Source organism: Mercenaria mercenaria, unplaced genomic scaffold, assembly GCF_021730395.1.
Source record: "Mercenaria mercenaria strain notata unplaced genomic scaffold, MADL_Memer_1 contig_105, whole genome shotgun sequence".
NCBI classification, from domain to species: Eukaryota; Metazoa; Mollusca; class Bivalvia; order Venerida; family Veneridae; genus Mercenaria; species Mercenaria mercenaria.
In genome coordinates, this window is record NW_026459021.1 from 31,044 (window position 1) to 50,954 (window position 19,911).

Consider the following 19,911-nt stretch of genomic DNA (forward strand, 5'->3'; position numbering starts at 1 on the left):
AACTCATTGCGGAATTCGCATTAAGCACTTAGCAAAAAGCAATTCGCATTAAGCATTTAGCAAAAAGCAATTTGCATTTAGCAAAGAGCATAACACATTGTGCAACTCGCATAAAGCATTTCGCAAAACGCAAAATCCATTTCACATGAAGCATTCCGCATGTGGCATTGCGCATTTCGCATTTAACAAAACGCATGGCGCGTCGGCTTTCCATACAAAGTAGACCCAATAAACACTGTCAATAGCACACTCCCGTATGTAAGGATCTGTGACGTCACCGATAAGGTCTGCTATCTAAAAATAGCATAGGACTCAATTTGCGGATAAACAATCAGTGATTCATTGTACAATAGCATAAGTCAAAGAGCTATAAAAATAAATAGATTGGCAACTTGAAAGGCATATAGAGCAAATCTCGCCAGCCTCCCGTGACAAAAAAACGAGATCTCGTTTACCGGAAGTGGCGCTTTCTCCACGCGCCAATTTATATGCGAAAGCAATTATTCATCGGTAAAATAATTATCACCGTATTACCACGCTTCTTTCGATGGCAAAAAAAAAAAACAACGTGTAATTATAGCTCTTTGGATGATGTTATTATGTTATTCTGTTCATTTTGTGACACTTTCAGTTTTAAAAAAGAATATTTAGAAAAAAATAAAACAACTCGAGAAAAAATGTATTGATGCCAAATGGAAAGCGTTAATATTTAAAACAAAAATGTATTTACAGAACAGAAAAAATCAAAGTTGTTCTTCTTGGTTACCGTCATACATTAAAAGTATAGTTTTGTAAAAAAAAATCTTCCGGAAGTGTTTATAAATTTAAAAGATCCACTTGGGAATGTAAAAAGAAATCTTATGATCGCATAATTTAAATTTATTGAAATTTCGAAATATGATGAACTACATGTATATTTTAAAGTAAACTGTCATACACATTGTTATTTCCTGCCACATATCTGGTTATTCGTTGAAACAATTAACACCTCTGTGATATACATATGTTGTGTTTTATTACAAATGACCTTTTAGTGTGACATGTAGATATCTGACTTTTGGTAGTAATATTTAGATGTTATATAATAAAACATGTTGCTAATCTAATGCAACCCCATTATTTTCTACCAAACCATGCATATATGTATTTTAATAAGGAAATGTTAGGTGGACACTGACCACAGCTGACATCCGGGATCCTCATCAAGTTTGTGTCTTGTGTTGTGTGAATCAGTTGTTTAAAAATGTGTAGTTATTGTAGTTATGATTTTAATTGTACTGATACATTCTTTGAACGTCATGAATCAAAATGATTTAGCATTAAAAGTTTTAACCACAAGTGCCCTTCGGTGTGTCGTATTCGAAAATATTGTGTTTTTTTATTAAGACTGTAGACCGTTCTTCTGATGCAAAATTTTAATAGTAATATTGCAGAATATATATTGGGTAATTTGCATGCAACATGCTTTTAAACAGTGCTCTTTTTGTTTGCTTAGTCGGCCCGTTTCGAATCGTTTTGTTAAAATTATTTGTCTGTATATTTGGTATATTTCTTACATTTCCAATATATTTCTTTAATTAGTTATTTTTCATCTCTTTTATTTATTCTGTTAACACGTGCGACAATTTTATACAGGTGGCATGTTACTTTTTTAATTCCCTTCGAAGTTTACTGAGATAGTTAATGATTCGTTATATATAGAAAACGCTCCCTTGTCCGCAATGCGCGCATTGCATTATGGTATAACTACTGTATGTTCTATTTATAGAACACGGGAGTGTGCTATAAACACTACCAAAACCATGTTCTGTAAGCGAGTTGTTAGTCTAATAAACATCAAAAGTTCAAAACCATGTTCCACAAGCGAGTTGGACCAATAAACACATCAAAACCATGTTCCATAAGCAAGTTGTTAGTCCAATAAACACCATCAAAACCATGTTCCATAAGCGAGTTGTTAGTCCAATAAACACCATCAAAACTATGTCCCAGTTTCATTTGCAAATGAGCTAATGGATTGCTTTGTCATTTAACAACATGCTAATGGAGCGCGTAATAAACTGCTTATGAAACGTATTCTGGATCTCTCAATGGAATGCATAATAGATGCTTAATGGATCGTTTAATTGCTTAATGGAACGCATAATAGGTAGCTCAATTGAATATGTTTCATCAAACAGATACATTCCTAACAACAGCCTGTATTCAATAGAGACCATTCAGTTTTGGCAAATTCTTTATACTACTCGGGTGTACCCGAGATTTGCAGAGATGTACAGTAACTGTTGAAAATTGCGATCCATTAATGGAACACGTTCCGTGAGCGATCCATTGCAATCATTTGTTAATTTACGGTTTAAATGGATCGCTAATAATGGATTTATGGAAATTCTGACCAATAACCAGAGAACAATTAGGCTTAGGACTATCCAGCTTGATAGGATGAATGCCTTATGTCATCACAGTGACCTAGCAACTAAAACTGGTTTTCTGTCGAAAGCTGTAGAACATCTGGGCCTACAGCCATGTGACTTAATCACACCGCTCTTCTTTGTAAGTTAATTTAGCACGTAGTGCTTGGGATAAGTTGTAACCATATATGTTATCGTTTTCTATGGAAACATGGCGAAAGAGGGTGAAACATGACATGGTTGTTCAATATACTTTACGATCACTGATACACTAAAATACAAAGACTAACAATTGTGCGTCAGCAGATGGCTCCGGAATAAAGTCATGATCCGCACTTTTAGATGAAGGAAAATTTCTCCAAATTGTCCGCCGTCTACAAAACGGGTTTCATGAATCAATCTCTTGCACTTGTAAAGCTATATCAAAATCAATCTTTTAACATACATGCGGACAGACATACGAACAAACAGGCGGACAAAGGAGCAAAATGAAATAAACTGTTCTCTTTTTTTTTTTTTTTAATCTCTATGAGTTCCTTTTTCAAGAAAACAGTCTTTACGCAGGGTCCATCTTTAGTGGTGGACAGACGGACGAAACAAAAAAAAAAAGATGTACTTATTTTTTATAGGTCCTACTGTTTAGGCGTAGAAAATTGTTTGTTTCCGGTATCCCGACCTACCCTAAATTTTTGGCCCGACCCTAAATGTTTTTATGGCCTTGGAGAATATATATATATATTTTTTTTCAGTTTTTTTAGCAAAAAGTTGCAAAACTGCACTTTTTATGCTTTAAACATGGCCAGTGATGTTAGAAATCAACTTACTGATGCTCTAAAGGCATAACCCCCTTATTTGTATTTATTTTTGACACAAAAATAACTTCCGAAAAATCTCCCTTAAAGGGGGATGTTCGTAGCGGTTGGTGGTCATAGCATGTAGCTTATTGTCAGGTTATTAAGAATCATAATTTCATTTGTTTTATTACCCAGTGATTACTGGAAGCAAACATGACCAACCATTTCCAGCTTGACCATCTGACCTGCTGTGATTATCTATCAGTCAGGAATATGTACCATACATGTATACTATATATTTGCAATGAACAACAAAAGTACATTGATATACTAACTGGTAATTGTCAAAGTAGCCAGTATGTACCTAGCCAGAACGCATGTGATCAAGGACCAAACTGTTCACTAATATTCGAGATATTTCCATTTTATTTTATGCATTTCAAGAACAATTTCTACAGAAATGAATAGTTAGGTTTCTATCCGCGGCAAAAATAGTTCTTCTCATTATTGTTTATTTGATTGTTTATTCATTTTTTTTTCAATTATCCTGTACATGCAATCCTGTTATCAATACAGCTACAAGAATAAAATGTGAAATTTCCTCTTTGAGGTGCATAATGACACTATTTTGAGAGCAAGAATATGTGATTGTTACAATGGTTTTTTACATTTTCAAGTATTGTTCAGTACATTGTAATTATATAGTATAACTAATTTACCAGAGTCTGAGTGCGGAATGTGGCTCTCAGTTAAATAATTACATCTAGATACCTCATAGTAAACCAGGCCAAAAAAGGTACCAAATTTTATTCATACCGAAGAATATTCCTCATTACAAGACTACGTTTACTGAAATAGATAAAAACTGTCATACAAAATACGTTGGTAAAAAATATTTGAAGGACTTGGAAATCAGCTTCGATTTTTCTTTCTTTGAAAAGTTTGAAAATTTTAGGACGTCAATTTCTAGCAACTGTCACGCAACTACGGCTACTATAAATCTATATCTCTCCGACTTCCATGGCAGATAACTTTTTAACATTGTCCGGTCCTAGCAATATAGTTTTGGAGTAAAGTTAGACTACGTACCATCTTATATTGAAACGTGGCACTAACATTGAAACGTCATTGGTGACGGACCGACTGTGTCAAATGAATGTGATTTCTCGTGCAAACTGTTAAATGATCTCTCAAGAAACCACGCTCAATCAATGTATTTACTATATGCATATTTTCAAAATACCGGGTATTAAGTTTCGCAGGAAGAGTAAGTACGAACTTGTAGTGATGCGAATTTAACGTGTAGACCACCGGTGTCTACGGTATCAATCACCCAAATGAAATAGTCCTAGTCACTGTGGAAGGCGTGCACATCAATTACCAGTGTTCAACATGACAGATCCAAGAATAACATCTGTAAAAGACCTGATAGAACTGTGTCCTGACTTCCCAAAGCCTGGAATAACATTTCAGTAAGTGAATTCTACGTTACTCGATATAATTTCATATAGATCCGTCACGTTATATAATCATGAATTAAATGATTCACGGGTGGTCTCAAAACACTTTATCATGATAAACGATATAATCTAGTTATATGCAAATTTTCTAGTTTATAACCAATATATATACTGAGAAGGAAATAAAAAGGTATATATGTATATTGTATTTTATCAAATTGTCAACAAAGGGACAGTCGTGCAATTTTGTAGAAAATATCGAACTTCTTAAGACTTTTACAAATGTAGATCTCTATTTTTTTTCTTAAACTTTGATTTTGTTGTGTACGTGTATGTGTAACATCGAGGTAGCTTCTGCTCTTAGTAACAAAAATGACTGTCTTATGTCACGGTAGTCATTTTGGAATTTTTGCAATTTTTTAAATGTACTACACGTTTTGTAACATTTTTAACACCAGAAGTCTCTGTAGAAAATTTATAGACCTTGTGACAATAGGGGCCTTTAACTGTAAAAAAGACGTTCGATATTTGCTACAAAATAGAATATGGACAGCCGAAGTACCTGTGATATAAAACAAAATGAACAACGGTATTGAAAGCCTCTAGTGTTTGTTCTGAAATGTTTGGTATACTTTTTATGAAATACATACGAAGCGTAAAAATCTAAAAACACAAACAAAAAACAAAAACAACAACACTCAATGAGAGGTTTCAAAACACATGCCAAGAACCTTAAATCAAAGATGCACTTCCCTTCAATTTGACGTTGTATGTGTCAGTCAGTGTAAAGGGGTCATAATTAGGATTTTCATAAATAAATAGAATGCGAGCTGATAGTACATTTTTATCAAGTTTCAATGTCACATATGGAATGTGATAAATACAAACAGACAATGCAGATAACAGAGAAGGGTAGACGGAAGTAGATTAGTCACTAAAAGACTATATATACAAATATACCGTAACATGTACATTTTTGTATATAAATTTTCGACTGAACATTTCCTTTTAACGCAAGAATTGATTTTAAAATGTTCTGTAGCGTTCCCAGTTATGACATTATCTTAGGCCTACTTGTTTAAAGGGATATTATATATTATCTCTAAACTGGGAAAAGAAAAGAATCTGAAAAGAGAGCTGGTCGGCCTTGAATTCAATAACATTTTTGACCAGATTAATACATTATACAACAAAACTTGCAAAAGAAACAAATTGCTGTTATTGTATACTTTCAGGAACTTATTTCCAGTGCTTAGAAATCCTAGTGTGTTCAAGGGGCTAATAGATGTTCTCGTTGAAGACATAAAGTCCAAATATCCTGCCGTTGAAGTCATTGTTGGTCTTGACTCTAGGGGTTTTCTATTTGGTCCAATGATTGCCCAGGAGTTAAATGTTGCCTTTGTACCTGTAAGGAAGAAAGGAAAACTTCCCGGAGAGACTCTTTGTGTTGAATACACTTTGGAATACGGAAAGGTTTCCTGATTAAAGATTATATCTTGCTTCACGCACGGTGTGAAAAATTATAAAACGTAAATTTTAGATTTTCCTTCGATCCAGTCAGTGAACTTATTTCTTCATTCTTTAATGATAAAGTAGTTCAAAATGTTCTTGCAGTGTTTTTTTTTTTTTTGGTAGTCGTGCAAGGTCAACAGTGTTTCTTAATTTAATATATCTGAATACTGACGTCTTCGTCAATAGCAGACGATGTTGCCATAGGAAACAGGGAAGAATTAATAAATGTTGTATTGTCTCTAATGAAATTTAGGATGCATGTGAAATACAGAAGAACTCGATACAGCCGGGACAAAAAGTTGTAATAGTTGATGATTTATTGGCAACAGGAGGTAAGCTATTCATAACACCTTTTGTGTTACCGATACCTCCAGTAAACCTTTCCATTTTTACAGAAAAAAAAAATAAACCGTTTACGTTTTTAAGTTGTTCTTATGACAGTATTTTCCTATAACATTAACTGGCGCCCAAAATGTTATTCATGGCACTTAACCCCCAATCTAAAAGGAGTACACAATGGTTGATGTTGATAAAACACTCTTCCACACTCCACGACTAGGTGCCCACTTTTTGTTACAAGAATGGCTGATACGTTGGTAAAACATACTTTCCTCGAACCGGATAGATGGTGTAAGACTTGCCTAATATTACCAGTTGTATTTTTCTTTATCCTTTTAAAAAACGAATAATGAGAAGAAAACACAGCAGAGTCAATTGTCAACCCATTGAGACATACATATATTTCTATATTTCTATATTTCTATTACTATCAAGTCATTTACCAGCTAGTGGTAGTCTGTCACGACAAGCAGAGCCCAAGAGCCCAAGTGTTGGTTGAATTTAAGACATTGAATCTTTTATCCATCTTGTTATGCTAAGAATTTAATACCACAACTTTATGCAGGTACTATGCGGGCAGCGTGTGATCTGGTGGATGCTGCAAAGGCGGACATTCTTGCTTGTGTTGTTGTTATTGAATTGAAAGGTTTAAAAGGAAAAGATAGACTTAAATATCCTCTTCTATCGTATATCGACTAGTTTCATTCTATGTCGTTATAGTTTTCACTCCATGTTAGAACTATCAGTAACGGAGCTCTCAACATGCTGTGCAGCAGTAACGGAAGTTGGACTCCTTTGACAAATATTGTGTAAAATGTGGCAGTAATCAATCACATCGAGAGCCAACGTTTTTGTATATTAAATTACTAACAGAGATGATTATACTTTAGTTGTTTTGTTAACATCGAAACCGATAAGGTGTAGACCAAGTTATGTTTTTCAGGGTGGAGGAAGACCCAACATGTTCCTTGAAAAATTATTTCAGACACGTACTGGCATCAGGATACTACCACTGATCTTCCGTAAGTTAGCTGAATGGCTTCTTTTCATGAACGACTTTTAACGTCACGTGTGGGGTTTCGAAACCACGACAGCAAGAGGCAAGTGATTCGAAGTCGGCCACCGTAACCACTCGTGCACCTTGTATTTTCATGTTAATTATATTGGTTTCCTAGTTGTGTCCCCCTGAAAATCAGACTGGTTCAACAATTTTTGAGTGAGTTATGGCCCTTTGTTTATTTTTATAATTTACATAGATTTATAAGAGAAAAACTTTGAAATTCTTCTTGTCCAGAACCACAGGGCCTAGGGCTCTGATATTTGGTATGTAGCATCATCTAGTGGTCCTCTACGAAGGTGATTCAAATTATGGTTGTGTCTTCTTTCAGTAATAGCATACAAAGTGTCATAAATGCCCAAGGGCCATTGTGAAACTAGCTTTGCCACTATGGCCAGAAATCACACAACAGTCGTTTATTGACCTTTTTAGCTCGACTTTTCAAAGAAAATGTAAAGCTATTGCACTCGCCCCGGCGTCGGCGTCGGCGTTGGTTAAGGTTTTTGATAAAGTCAGATATCTCTGTTACTATCAAAGCTATTGACTTGAAATTTAAAATCAAAGTCTACAACAGGAGAAACAATCCCCATAACTCTGATTTCAATTTTGACAGAATTATGTCCCTTTTTAACTTAGAATTTTTGGTTAAAGTTTTTGATAAAGTCAAATATCTCTGTTACTATCAAAGCTTTTGACTTAAAACTTAAAATACTTATTTACCATCAAAGTCTACACCAGGAGAAACAATCCCCATAACTCTGATTGAATTTTGACAGAATTATGCCCCTTTTTAACTTAGAATTTTTTGTTAAATTTTGTAATAAAGTCAAATATCTCTGTTACTATTAAAGCTTTTGACTTGAAACTCAAAATAGTTATTTACTATCAAAGTCTACACCAGGAGACACAATTCTCATGACTCTGATTTGAATTTTGACAGAATTATGTCCCTTTTTAACTTATAATTAAAAAAAAAATATTTGATAAAGTCAAATATCTCTGTTACTATTAAAGCTTTTGACTTGAAACTCAAACTGGTTATTTTCTATCAAAGTCTACACCAGGAGACACAATTCCCATAACTCTGTTTGAATTTTGACAGAATTATGTCCCTTTTTAACTTGGATTTTTTTTTACTGGCAAAGCTCTAATTCAGAGTCGAGCACTGAGAAAAGTCGAGCGCGCTGTCTTACGGACAGCTCTTGTTGTTATATACTCTGGCCCTTCTCATAATCTTTATCTTGGTATTTTCATTTTTTCAACACACTTATAAGTATCACTTGTACTGCCTTTTTCACTGACAATGCTTATTTAAAATCTGAAAGCTGTTAACACCCGCCTTGACTTTGCTACATGACGTCGAGGTGAGAAGGCGCGGTCGTTCCCGTTACCCGGGCCCATTAAGATTGTGGCGCGTGAGGCACACTTCACCATTACATATCCGTCAACGGCGGCCGTAATGACCGTTTTTTTATACGCCCGTTTGAAAAACGGGACGTATTATGGGAACGCCCCTGGCGGGCGGGCGGGCGGGCGGGTGGGCGGCGTCCACAGACCTTGTCCGGAGCATATCTTCTACATGCATGAAGGGATTTTGATGAAACTTGGCACAGTTGTTCACCATCATGAGACGGAGTGTCATGCGCAAGAACCAGGTCCCTAGGTCTAAGGTCAAGGTCACACTTAGAGGTCAAAGGTCAAATTCAAGAATGACTTTGTCCGGACCATATCTTCTTCATGCATAGAGGGATTTTGATGAAAGTTGGCACAATTGTTCATCATCATGAGAAGGAGTGTCATGCGCAAGAACCAGGTCCCTAGGTCTAAGGTCAAGGTCACACTTAGAGGTCAAAGGATACAAGAATGAAAACTTTGTCCGGAGCATTTCTTCTTCATGCATAGAGGGATTTTGATATAACTTGGCACAAATGTTCACCACCATGAGGCGGAGTGTCATGCGCAAGAACCAGGTCTAAGGTCAAGGTCACACTTAGAGGTCAAAGGATACAAGAATGAAAACCTTGTCCGGAGCATTTCTTCTTCATGCATAGAGGGATTTTGATATAACTTGGCACAAATGTTCACCACCACGAGACGTAGTGTCATGCGCAAGATTAAGATTAACTTCCCTTAGTTGTTACTATAAATAACTTATATTGTAACTTTTTTATAATTAACCGTAGGGAAAAACCAAGACCACTTTTCTGTGGTACAACATAGATGTTACTTTCCAATTTTAGGTGTATTTTAAGGTATCTCTACCTGGTAAGGAGTTTTTTTGAGGACTTAGAAAAACAAAACACTTAGTTATTACTAAACAACCACAAAATTAAAATTCCATTTGCAAATACAGGTGCTAGAGTAAAGAAATTTGCTGCGACGGGCGTATATTGTGACATTCTTGCACTCTTGTTGTTCCTATTTATGAAAAGGTACATAACAGTGACCTGTAAAAAAGGCTTGTTTGATTTTTACCTAAACGGAATACTGTATCTGTTTTGACCGAACGTATATTCGTGTGTCTACGTATAATCATATGTATATTTTATCACATATTTTGCATATTACTAACTACCTTGTACAATTATTTTTGTAAAATTTATTAATAAATAAAAGAATGCTGTTCATTTTATCCTATATTCATATGTAATGCTGTTGGAATTTAAATTTCTTTTAGGTATAATTGTGGATATTGAATCAAAAGTATCTAAAACAGTTTTGCTATCAAAACAAACAGATATGAAAGAACACTACATAATAGGGTTTAGAATATGTGTTGATAAACATAAAGGAAAATTAGCGGATGTGGCGCCTTGGCATCTTGCGGGCCAAGAACGCTTGTCATGGGTTCACGGCGCCAGACAAATTGTAGCAGTTTAGACCCCTTTTTAATTTTTTTTTTCGTATAATACATTAGAAGAACGCTGTAACAGTGACCTCGAAATTGTGTTGTATGAACATCCGTGTTTATATTCAATTATCAATCAATCTATTAAACTTCCAACATAAACGCACGATGCATCATTTTCTCTTTAAAATAAACGTTATTCATTATTTTGTATATAAGCACATACAGTGAAGTCGGCTACAATATATAATCGATGGTTTTGTAGGGTTTAGCGTCGCACCGAAATTCGATGGTCTTCAGATTCTGAATGTTGTGTGGTAACTTCATAACAAAATGTTGTTGTCAATAATGTTGTTCCACCGACTAAACGGTGAATACCACCATAGCCAAATTACGCCACGTGTCACAAATAAAACACGAGTGCTGAAACGTTTCATGTTTTTGTTTGTATGTAAGTTTATTTATAGTCACCACCGGTAACCCATATGGACGACTGCGGAAGATTGTTAGTGGGAGGATAGTGCAAGATACAGAAGACGTTCCAATTCCAGAAGCTTCCCTGGTTTTTAGCGTGCCAGGTGTAAAGCACCCATACACGGGACTCTTATCCCAATGTTAGTAAATTTTAGTTGGAGGAGCCGGGGGCTTGAACTCACCACCACTGGTTTCGTAGACAAACAGTTACCATTTGACCACTGCATCCGCTCGTATTCCGTTCTTCGCACTGTTCACCATTTTTAAATCTTGCGAATGTTTTTTTTATGCTCCTGCTTCTTTTGCGCATTGACATAAAGACCTGCTCCAGTCCTACCTTTTAACCTTAAATTGTCACTGAAAAAAAGCATGAAAATTCTGATTATGAACTATGAAATAAAGTGTGGCGCGTGGCCGTTAACTGTTACCTATTCTAATCATGGGTTGCATACACACAATAGAATTTGAATAGCCGCGGAGCAGGGCTTTAACAGGAGAGCAGTGTGTCTTAAAATCAAATAAGCTTGACTTCGCCTAGTCAAGATTTCTCCCAGCTCAAGCTGACCTCAGCTTGCTTTAGTAGTAAAATGTCTGTCTATAAACTGAAGAATAACTGCTTTTGTAATGTTTGGATATACCACAGATGGACTTGCATGTTTATTTCATGGGATAATTTAACGGAAAACCACCCACAGATTGGCATACAAACTTTAGTCAGTCAATATAAATCTGGCATTTTCACGATTTTATTCCCTAAAGGTCTCGCTTTAAATAGTGGTTGCCCTACATCAGTGCCAGGTGATGGTTCTAAAACATTCATCGAAATTACTGCACATAAAGTAACTTTTAAGTCTGAAGGAAGAAAATGCATTTCTTTGGAAATTCCAATGCAACGGACCTAATATTAAATCATATGCTTGTGTTTTTGATTTCATGTTAAATCGTATACATAATATGTAATTATATTTGAAAAAAATTCGTTTTCCAACATTTTGGGCGTGTCCAAGTAATACACAGCGTTCCGGTACTCCGAGACTTTTCCGTCTGTAGGGCCGATCTATAAACTGGGCACACTTTTAAAACAAGAGCACGCAACTGAAGAAGTGAATGTTTTCAGAGATTCAAAGTACCTTATAACAACAGTGTTTTTTTGGTATGGAATTCGACACTTGTAGGTACCGGAATTTTAAAGTCCTGTCTCGGAAAACTGTTGCCTGCTAGTCTTACAGCCTGTGCGACCTTATTTCCTAGCCAAAATATTAGCGTCACCAGTTGATCAAATGCTCTTCTTATACTAGTAGTACATGTTAGTACGTTTAAGTCTTGTTCAGTTGTTCTTCTACTCGGTGCGTCTCTTGCGACTAAACGACCATTAAGACTTAACAGCTAATCGGAAACACCTTTTATTATGCCTCCTCCGTATGTAGACCAATTGGTTTCAGAGTCAAACTCAAGAACGCTTGGGCCTAGGATCATGAAAGTTGACAGGGAGGTTGGTCATGACCAGCAGATGACCCCTATTGATTTTTAGGCCAGTAGGTCAGTGACCAAGAATGGTTTCCGGATGATAACTTAAGAACGCTTGGGCCTAGGATCATGAAAGCGGATAGGGATGTTGGTCATGACCAGCAGATGACCCCTATTGATTTTTAGGTCAGTAGGTCAGTGACCCAGAACAGTTAAACCGTTTCAGGACGATAACTCGAGAACGCAGATCATGACTAGCAGATGACCCCTATTGATTTTGAGGTCAGTAGGTCAAAGTCACATCGATTCGTAAGTTAAACGGTTTCCGGATTATAACTCAAGAATGTTTGGATCTAGCATCATGCAAGTTGATAGGGAGGTTGGTGATGGCCAGCAGATGACCCCTAAAGATCTTAAGGTCAGTAGGTCAAGATCACAGTGACCCGGAACAGTTAAAATGGTTTCCGGATGATAACTCAGTAACGCTAGGATGATGAAAGTGGATATGGAAGTTGGCCATGACCAGCAGACGACCCCTATTGATTTTGCGGTCAGTAGGTCAAAGTGACCCGGAACAGTTAAACCGTTTCAGGACGAGAACTTGAGAATGCTTGGGCCTAGGATCACGAAACTTAATAGTGGGGTTGATCATGATCAGCAGATGACCCCTATTGATTTTGAGGTCAGTAGTTCAAAGGTCAAGGTCACATTGACGCAGAACAATAGAACATTTTTTAGCCAAATAACTAAGAGAATGCTTTGGTTCAAGATCACATTTGATTCAGCGGTCACTATGACTGGAAAATGACCCACAATTATTGACTTGAGGTCAGTACGTCAAATGTCCAGTGCACAATGACAAAACGATTTCTGTTCCTTGTGCAGTTACTGAATGCATCAAGGGGGCATTTCCTGTTCTACAAGCTCTTGTTGTAACGAGATAACAAAGAGTCTGCTGGCTCACAAGTACTCGCACTGTACAGGTCATTAATAGTGGATGAATACCACAGGCGTCAATTAAGGGAATGGTTTCAAGCCAGAATAGGCACTTGATTAGACTTTCAACTGTGCACTTCCTAACACGAGTTGTAAAGAATTACGCCCAGAATCTTGGGATGAGGAGTATTTAAATTCGATTGTCTGTGCTTCATATAATAGAAATACGCTCGCGATCTTGGGTGAAAGATATGTAAACTCGGTTATTGGGGTTTGAACTTTAGACACGTCCTCCTTTAAACAAGAGGGCAGTGAAGGCCCTGTATGGCTCACCTGAAGAAATTAGGTCAGTAGGTCACAATCATGGTCACTGAAGTATGAAATTTTAAGACTGGTGTGCAAAACTGTACATGTCATCCAAATTTCAAGGCTGTATCCAAAAACAAGAGCTCGTCGAACATGAAATGCCCCCCTCGATGCATTCAGTAATTGCACAAAGAACAGAAATTATTTGCTCACTGTAAACAAAAGTTCTACTGTTCTGGTTCAATGTGACATTGACCTTTGACCTATTGACCTTAAAATCAACAGTCATCTGCTGGTCATGCTCTACCTCCCTATTAAATTTAGTGATCCTAGGCCTAAGCGTTCTCAAGGTATCGTCCGGAAAGGCTTTAACTGTTCTGGGTCAATGTGACCTTGACCTTTAGCCTACAGACCTCAAAATCTACACGGGTCATCTACAGGTCATGACCAACCTCCCTATCAAGTTTCATGATCCTAGGCCCCAGCGTTCTCAAGTTACTGTCTGGAAACGGTTTAAATGTTCCGGGTCACTGTAACCTTGACCTTTGACCTACTGACCTTAAAATCAACAGGGGTCATCTGCTGGTAATGATGAACCACTCTATCGTCTTTCATGACCCTTGGCCCAAGCGTTCTCAAGTTATCGTCCAGAAACTGTTTAATTGTTCCTGGCCAGTCTGACCTTGAACTTTGACGAAATGACCTCAAAATCAATAGGGGTCTTCTGCTGGTCATGATCAATCTCCCTATCAATTTTCCTGATCCTAGGCCCAAGTGTTCTTGAGTTATCACCCGGCAACAGTTTTACTGTTCCTGGTCACTGGGACCTTGACCATTGACCTCAAAATCAATAGGGGTCATCTGCTGGTCATGACCAACCTCCCTATCAACTTTCATGATCTTAGGCCCAAGCCTTCTTGAGTTATCATCCGGAAACCGTTTAACTGTTCAGGGTCACTGTGACCTTGAACTTTGACATCCAGATCTCAAAATCAATAGGGGTCATCTGCAGGTGATGAACAACCTTCCTATCAACTTTCATGATCCTAGACCCAGGCGTTCTTGAGTTATCATCCGGAAACGGATTGGTCTACATACAGACCGACATCTGCAAAACAATATACCCCTCCTTCTTCGAAGAGGGGCATAAAAAGGTCAGTTGGTCACATTCCACATGGCCCAGGTTCGAACTTGACCTAAAGATCATCAAGGTTAACATTCTGACAAAGTTTCATGAAGATACAGTCATAAATGTAGCTTATAGAGTGTTAATAAGCTTTTCCTTTGATTTGACCTGGTGACCTAGTTTCTGACTACCTGACCTAGATTTGAACTTGACTTAAAAATCATCAAGATTAACATTCTGACCAAGTTTCATGGAGATATTTCATAAGTGTAGCCTCTAGAGTGTTAACAAGTTTTACATTTGATTTGACCTGGTGACCTAGTTTTTGACCCCACCTGACTCTGACAAAGTTTCATTAAGATACGGTCATGAATGTGGCCTTTAGAGTGTTAACTAGCTTTTCCCTTGATCTGACCTGGTGACTTAGTTTTTGGCCCCACCTGACCCAGATTTAAACTTGACCTAAAGATCACCAAGGTTATCATTCTGACCAAGATTCATTAAGATATAGTCACAGATGTGGCCTCTTGAGTGTTAATGAGCTTTACTTTAGATTTTACCTGGTGACCTAGTTTTTGGCACTATCTGACTCAGATTTAAAGTTGACCTAAAGATCATCAAAGTTAACATTCTGACCAAGTTTCATTATGGTATGTCCATAAATGTGGCCTCTAGTGTTAACTAGATTTTCCATTGATATGACCTGGTGACCTAGTTTTTGACCTCACCTGACCAAGATTTGACCGTGACCTAAAGATCATCAAGGTTAACATTCTGACTAAGTTTCATGAAGATATAGTCATAAATGTGGCCTCAGAGTGTTAACAAACATTACCTTTGATTTGACCCGGCGACCTTGTTTCTGACTCCACTTGACCCAGATTTGAACATGACCTAAAGATCATCAAGATTAATATTCTGACAAAGTTTCATGAAGAGAAGTCATAAATGTGTCCTCTAGAGTGTTAACAAGCTTTTCCTTTGATTTGACCTTGTGACCTAGTTTTTGAACCCAAATGACCCAATATCGAACTCATACAAGATTTTATTAAGAGTAACATTCTTACCAAGTTTCATTATGATTGGGCCAAACCTCCAGAATGTTAACAGTCAATAGTTGACGACGGATGGACAACAACGGACACAGGGCGATCACAAAAGCTCACCTTTGAGCACTTCTTGCTCAGGTGAGCTTAAAAGAAGACTGGATGCAATGAAGACAAAGAATATTAATGTTCTATCATTCCTTCATAAATAACATCTCTACAACAAAATGACATATATATGAAGTATTGTTTTTTCTTCAAAATTTACATATTCAGCATTTATACTGATGTACTGGTAGAGGGGGAAACACTGGCAACAACTGTTGCCATTAACCATATTGTTATAATAAGGTATAGCACGCTTTAAAGAAATAATGCATATAAGAATATACTTAAATGGTTCATGATCCTGTTATAAATATGTATGAGCAAGTTGAAATGGCAAGTAAACTAGAAAATGCTTTTGTAAAAAAGCGCATGTCTCCCCCAATGCAAAGTCCTATAGGCAAGAAGTCAATAGGGGTCAGGAGCGAAAGTCAAAGAGACACTGATGGTTGGCTGCAATAGGGATCATCTACTTGGCATGTCCAATCATCCCGCTAAATTTCAACACTCTTGGCCTAGTGGTTCTCAAGTCACTGTTCAGGCTTCTGTGACCTTGACCTTTGATCAAGTGACCTCAAAATAAATAGGGGTCATCTACTCTGCATGTCCAATCATCCTATTAAGTTTCAACATTGTAGGTCAAGTGGTTCTCAAGTTATTTCCAAAAAATGATTTTACATGAACAGGCCACTGTGACCTTGACCTTTAATAGACTGACTCCAAAATCAATAGGGGTCATCTACTCTGCATGTTCAATCATCCTATGAAGTTTCAACATTCTGGGTCGAGAGGTTCTCAAGTTATTGACTGGAAATGGTTTTCCATGTTCAGGCCCCTGTGGCCTTGACCTTTAACAGAGTGACCCTAAAATTGTTAGGGTTCATCTACTCTGCATGACCAATCATCCTATGAAGTTTCATCATTCTGGGTCAAGTGGTTCTCAAGTTACTGACTGGAAATGGTTTTCAATGTTCAGGCCCTTGTGACCTTGACCTTTCACAGAGTGACCCCAAAAACAACAGGGGTCATTTACTCTGCATGAACAATCGTCCTATGAAGTTTCAACACTCTGGGTCAAGAGGTTCTCAAGTTATTGATTGGAAATGGTTTTCCATGTTCAGGCCCCTGTGGCCTTGACCTTTAACAGAGTGACCCTAAAATTGTTAGGGCTCATCTACTCTGCATGACCAATCATCCTATTAAGTTTCAAAATTCTGGGTCAAGTGGTTCTCAAGTTACTGACCGGAAATGGTTTTCAATGTTCAGGCCCCTGTGACCTTGACCTTTAATGGAGTGATCCCAAAATCGATAGGGGTCATCTACTTTGCATGTACAATGATCCTTTGAAGTTTCAACATTCTGGGTCAAGTGGTTCTCTAGTTATTGATCGGAAATGGTTTTCCATGTTCAGGCCCCTGTGACCTTGACCTTTGATGGAGTGACCCCAAAATCAATAGGGGTCATCTACTCTTTATGACCAATCATCCTATGAAGTTTCAACGTTTTGGGTCAAGTGGTTCTCTAGTTATTGATCGGAAATGGTTTTCAATGTTCAGGCCCCTGTGACCTTGACCTTTGACGGAGTGACCCCAAAATCAATAGGGGTCATCTACTCTTCATGATCAATCATCCTATGAAGTTTCAACATTCTGGGTCAAGTGGTTCTCTAGTTATTAATCGGAAATGGTTTTCAATATTCAGGCCCCTGTGACCTTGACCTTTGACAGAGTGACCCCAAAATCAATACGGGTCATCTACTCTTCATGACCAATCATCCTATGAAGTTCCAACATTCTGGGTCAAGTGGTTCTGAAGTTACTGACCGGAAATGGTTTTCAATTTTCGGGCCCCTGTGACCTTGACCTTTAATGGAGTAACCCCAAAATCGATAGGGGTCATCTACTTTGCATGTACAATCATCCTATGAAGTTTCAACATTCTGGGTCAAGTGGTTCTCTAGTTATTGATCGGAAATGGTTTTCCATGTTCAGGCCCCTGTGACCTTGACCTTTGATGGAGTGACCCCAAAATCAATAGGGGTCATCTACTCTTTATGACCAATCATCCTATGAAGTTTCAACATTCTGGGTCAAGTGGTTCTCTAGTTATTGATCGGAAATGGTTTTCAATGTTCGGGCCCCTGTGACCTTGACCTTTGACGGAGTGACCCCAAAAACAATAGGGGTCGTCTACTCCAGCAGCCCTACAACCCTATGAAGTTTGAAGGTTCTAGGTCAAATGGTTCTCCAGTTATTGCTCGGAAATGAAGTGTGACGTACGGACGGACGGAAGGACGGACGGACAGGGCAAAAACAATATGTCTCCTGGGGGAGACATAATTAATAGGTGCACGATGATATTTACAGTAAGCAGGATATAAATTTTTTAGCATTCTTGTGGAAAAGTAACGCCTCTAAACATCAATAATCTAGATATTCTACAGACTGCATATCTGCTACCAATTCACCTCGACAACACGGTGGCAATAAATTGAAATATTAATTATAAATTGAAATATTAATAAGAACCAATGTCTCCCACCTAGGGGCATTTATCACAAATCATACTGCATGTCGATACATCTTCTAAGTAATAGGGCAACATACTAACAATGTAGTATTAAACTATACTGTAAATCATATAATTTATGAAGAAGTTATGTAGTTTGAAAATGTCTGAAAATTCCCCCACCCCCACCCTCCCCCGGGCCCAGCCCTGGAAGCAGGTCTGATTTACATTCTGGAAATCTTCAATTGTCAAAAGCTTTATATATTTCCAGGGCTGATTTACATTCTGGAAGTCTACAATTGTTAATAGCTTTATATTTATCTATAAATACTAATCATTGTACTTTAAACATAATTTCATTTTTAAATCAGTGGGAAAACTGATATAAAACACAACTATTGTACTTTATCATATAAAAGTGAAGTAATTTCATGTACCACCAACAACAAAACAAATTAACTTGGGTGCCTGTGACCTTGATTTTTGCATATGGCACACCGTCTTATAATAGTGAATATTTATGCAAAGTTATTTAATCTAAATTAAATATATTCATTTTATTTTTTTACTTTTACAATATACACCCATGCATAACAAGAGTGCCAGACTGTCACAAAATATGCCCGTCAGATGAAAACTGTTTGTTTAGAGGGTGGACAAGGCTAAATTCGCAGTTTTTTTCAAGTAATTCAAGGGCCATAAATCAACAGTGCCTAGGGCAATTTGGGTGGTTATCGAATCTGGCCGAGATATTATGCCCATAAACATTGTCAGCAAGTTTAGTGAAGTTCCAATGAAAACTGTAAGGCTAAATTCGCAGATTTTGGAGTAATTCAAGGGCCACAATCCAAGAGTGCCTTGGGCGATTATCGAACTTGGCCGAGATATTATCCCCACAAATATTGTCAGCAAGTTTGGTGAAGATCGGATGAAAACTGTTCGACTTAGAGAGCGGACATGCTTTGGACACAGACCGCCCTCCCACCACAGGTGTTCACATAATATGCCCCGCTCTTTCAGAGACGAGCGTATAAAAAAGTTACAGACCAGACAAAAAAAACAACAGCAAGTTTCATCTCCAAAGGTGACCTTGACCTTCAGGTCTGCATCTTACAATTTGTTATGGTGACTGTTTGTGTCAAGTTACTTGAATATAAATCCATGCGACCAGGCCAAAAAAAGAGATCTAATATCTTTTACCTGTGTGACCATGACCTTCAAGACAAGGGCCTTGATCTTGCACACGACATATTGTCTCATTATTTGGAACATTTCTGCCAAGCGATTTTGAAATCTCTTGATGAATGGAGGAGTTATGGAATGGTCATGAAACTGATGCTTTAAACGTGTAACCTCCAAGTGTGACCTTGGAGCTAGGGGTTTGGGTCTTGAGCATGACACATTGTCTCATTTGTTCCAAGTAATTTCAAAATCTCTTGATGAATGGCAGAGTTATGGACCAGACAACAAACCATGCTACCTTTTGACATCTTATTGTGACCTTGATCTAAGAGTCTGGGTC

General features: G+C 37.5%; 1 protein-coding gene across 1 annotated transcript; it reads left to right on the forward strand.

The window, feature by feature from the left end:
• The first annotated feature begins 4,568 nt into the window (after positions 1-4,568).
• On the forward strand, positions 4,569-7,269 carry LOC128551392 (adenine phosphoribosyltransferase-like). Its single transcript, XM_053532240.1, has 4 exons — positions 4,569-4,677; positions 5,901-6,138; positions 6,431-6,509; positions 7,082-7,269. Exons 1-4 carry the CDS (start codon positions 4,598-4,600, stop codon positions 7,213-7,215), a joined length of 531 nt encoding a protein of 176 aa, XP_053388215.1. The 5' UTR covers positions 4,569-4,597; the 3' UTR covers positions 7,216-7,269.
• The last annotated feature ends 12,642 nt before the right edge of the window (positions 7,270-19,911 follow it).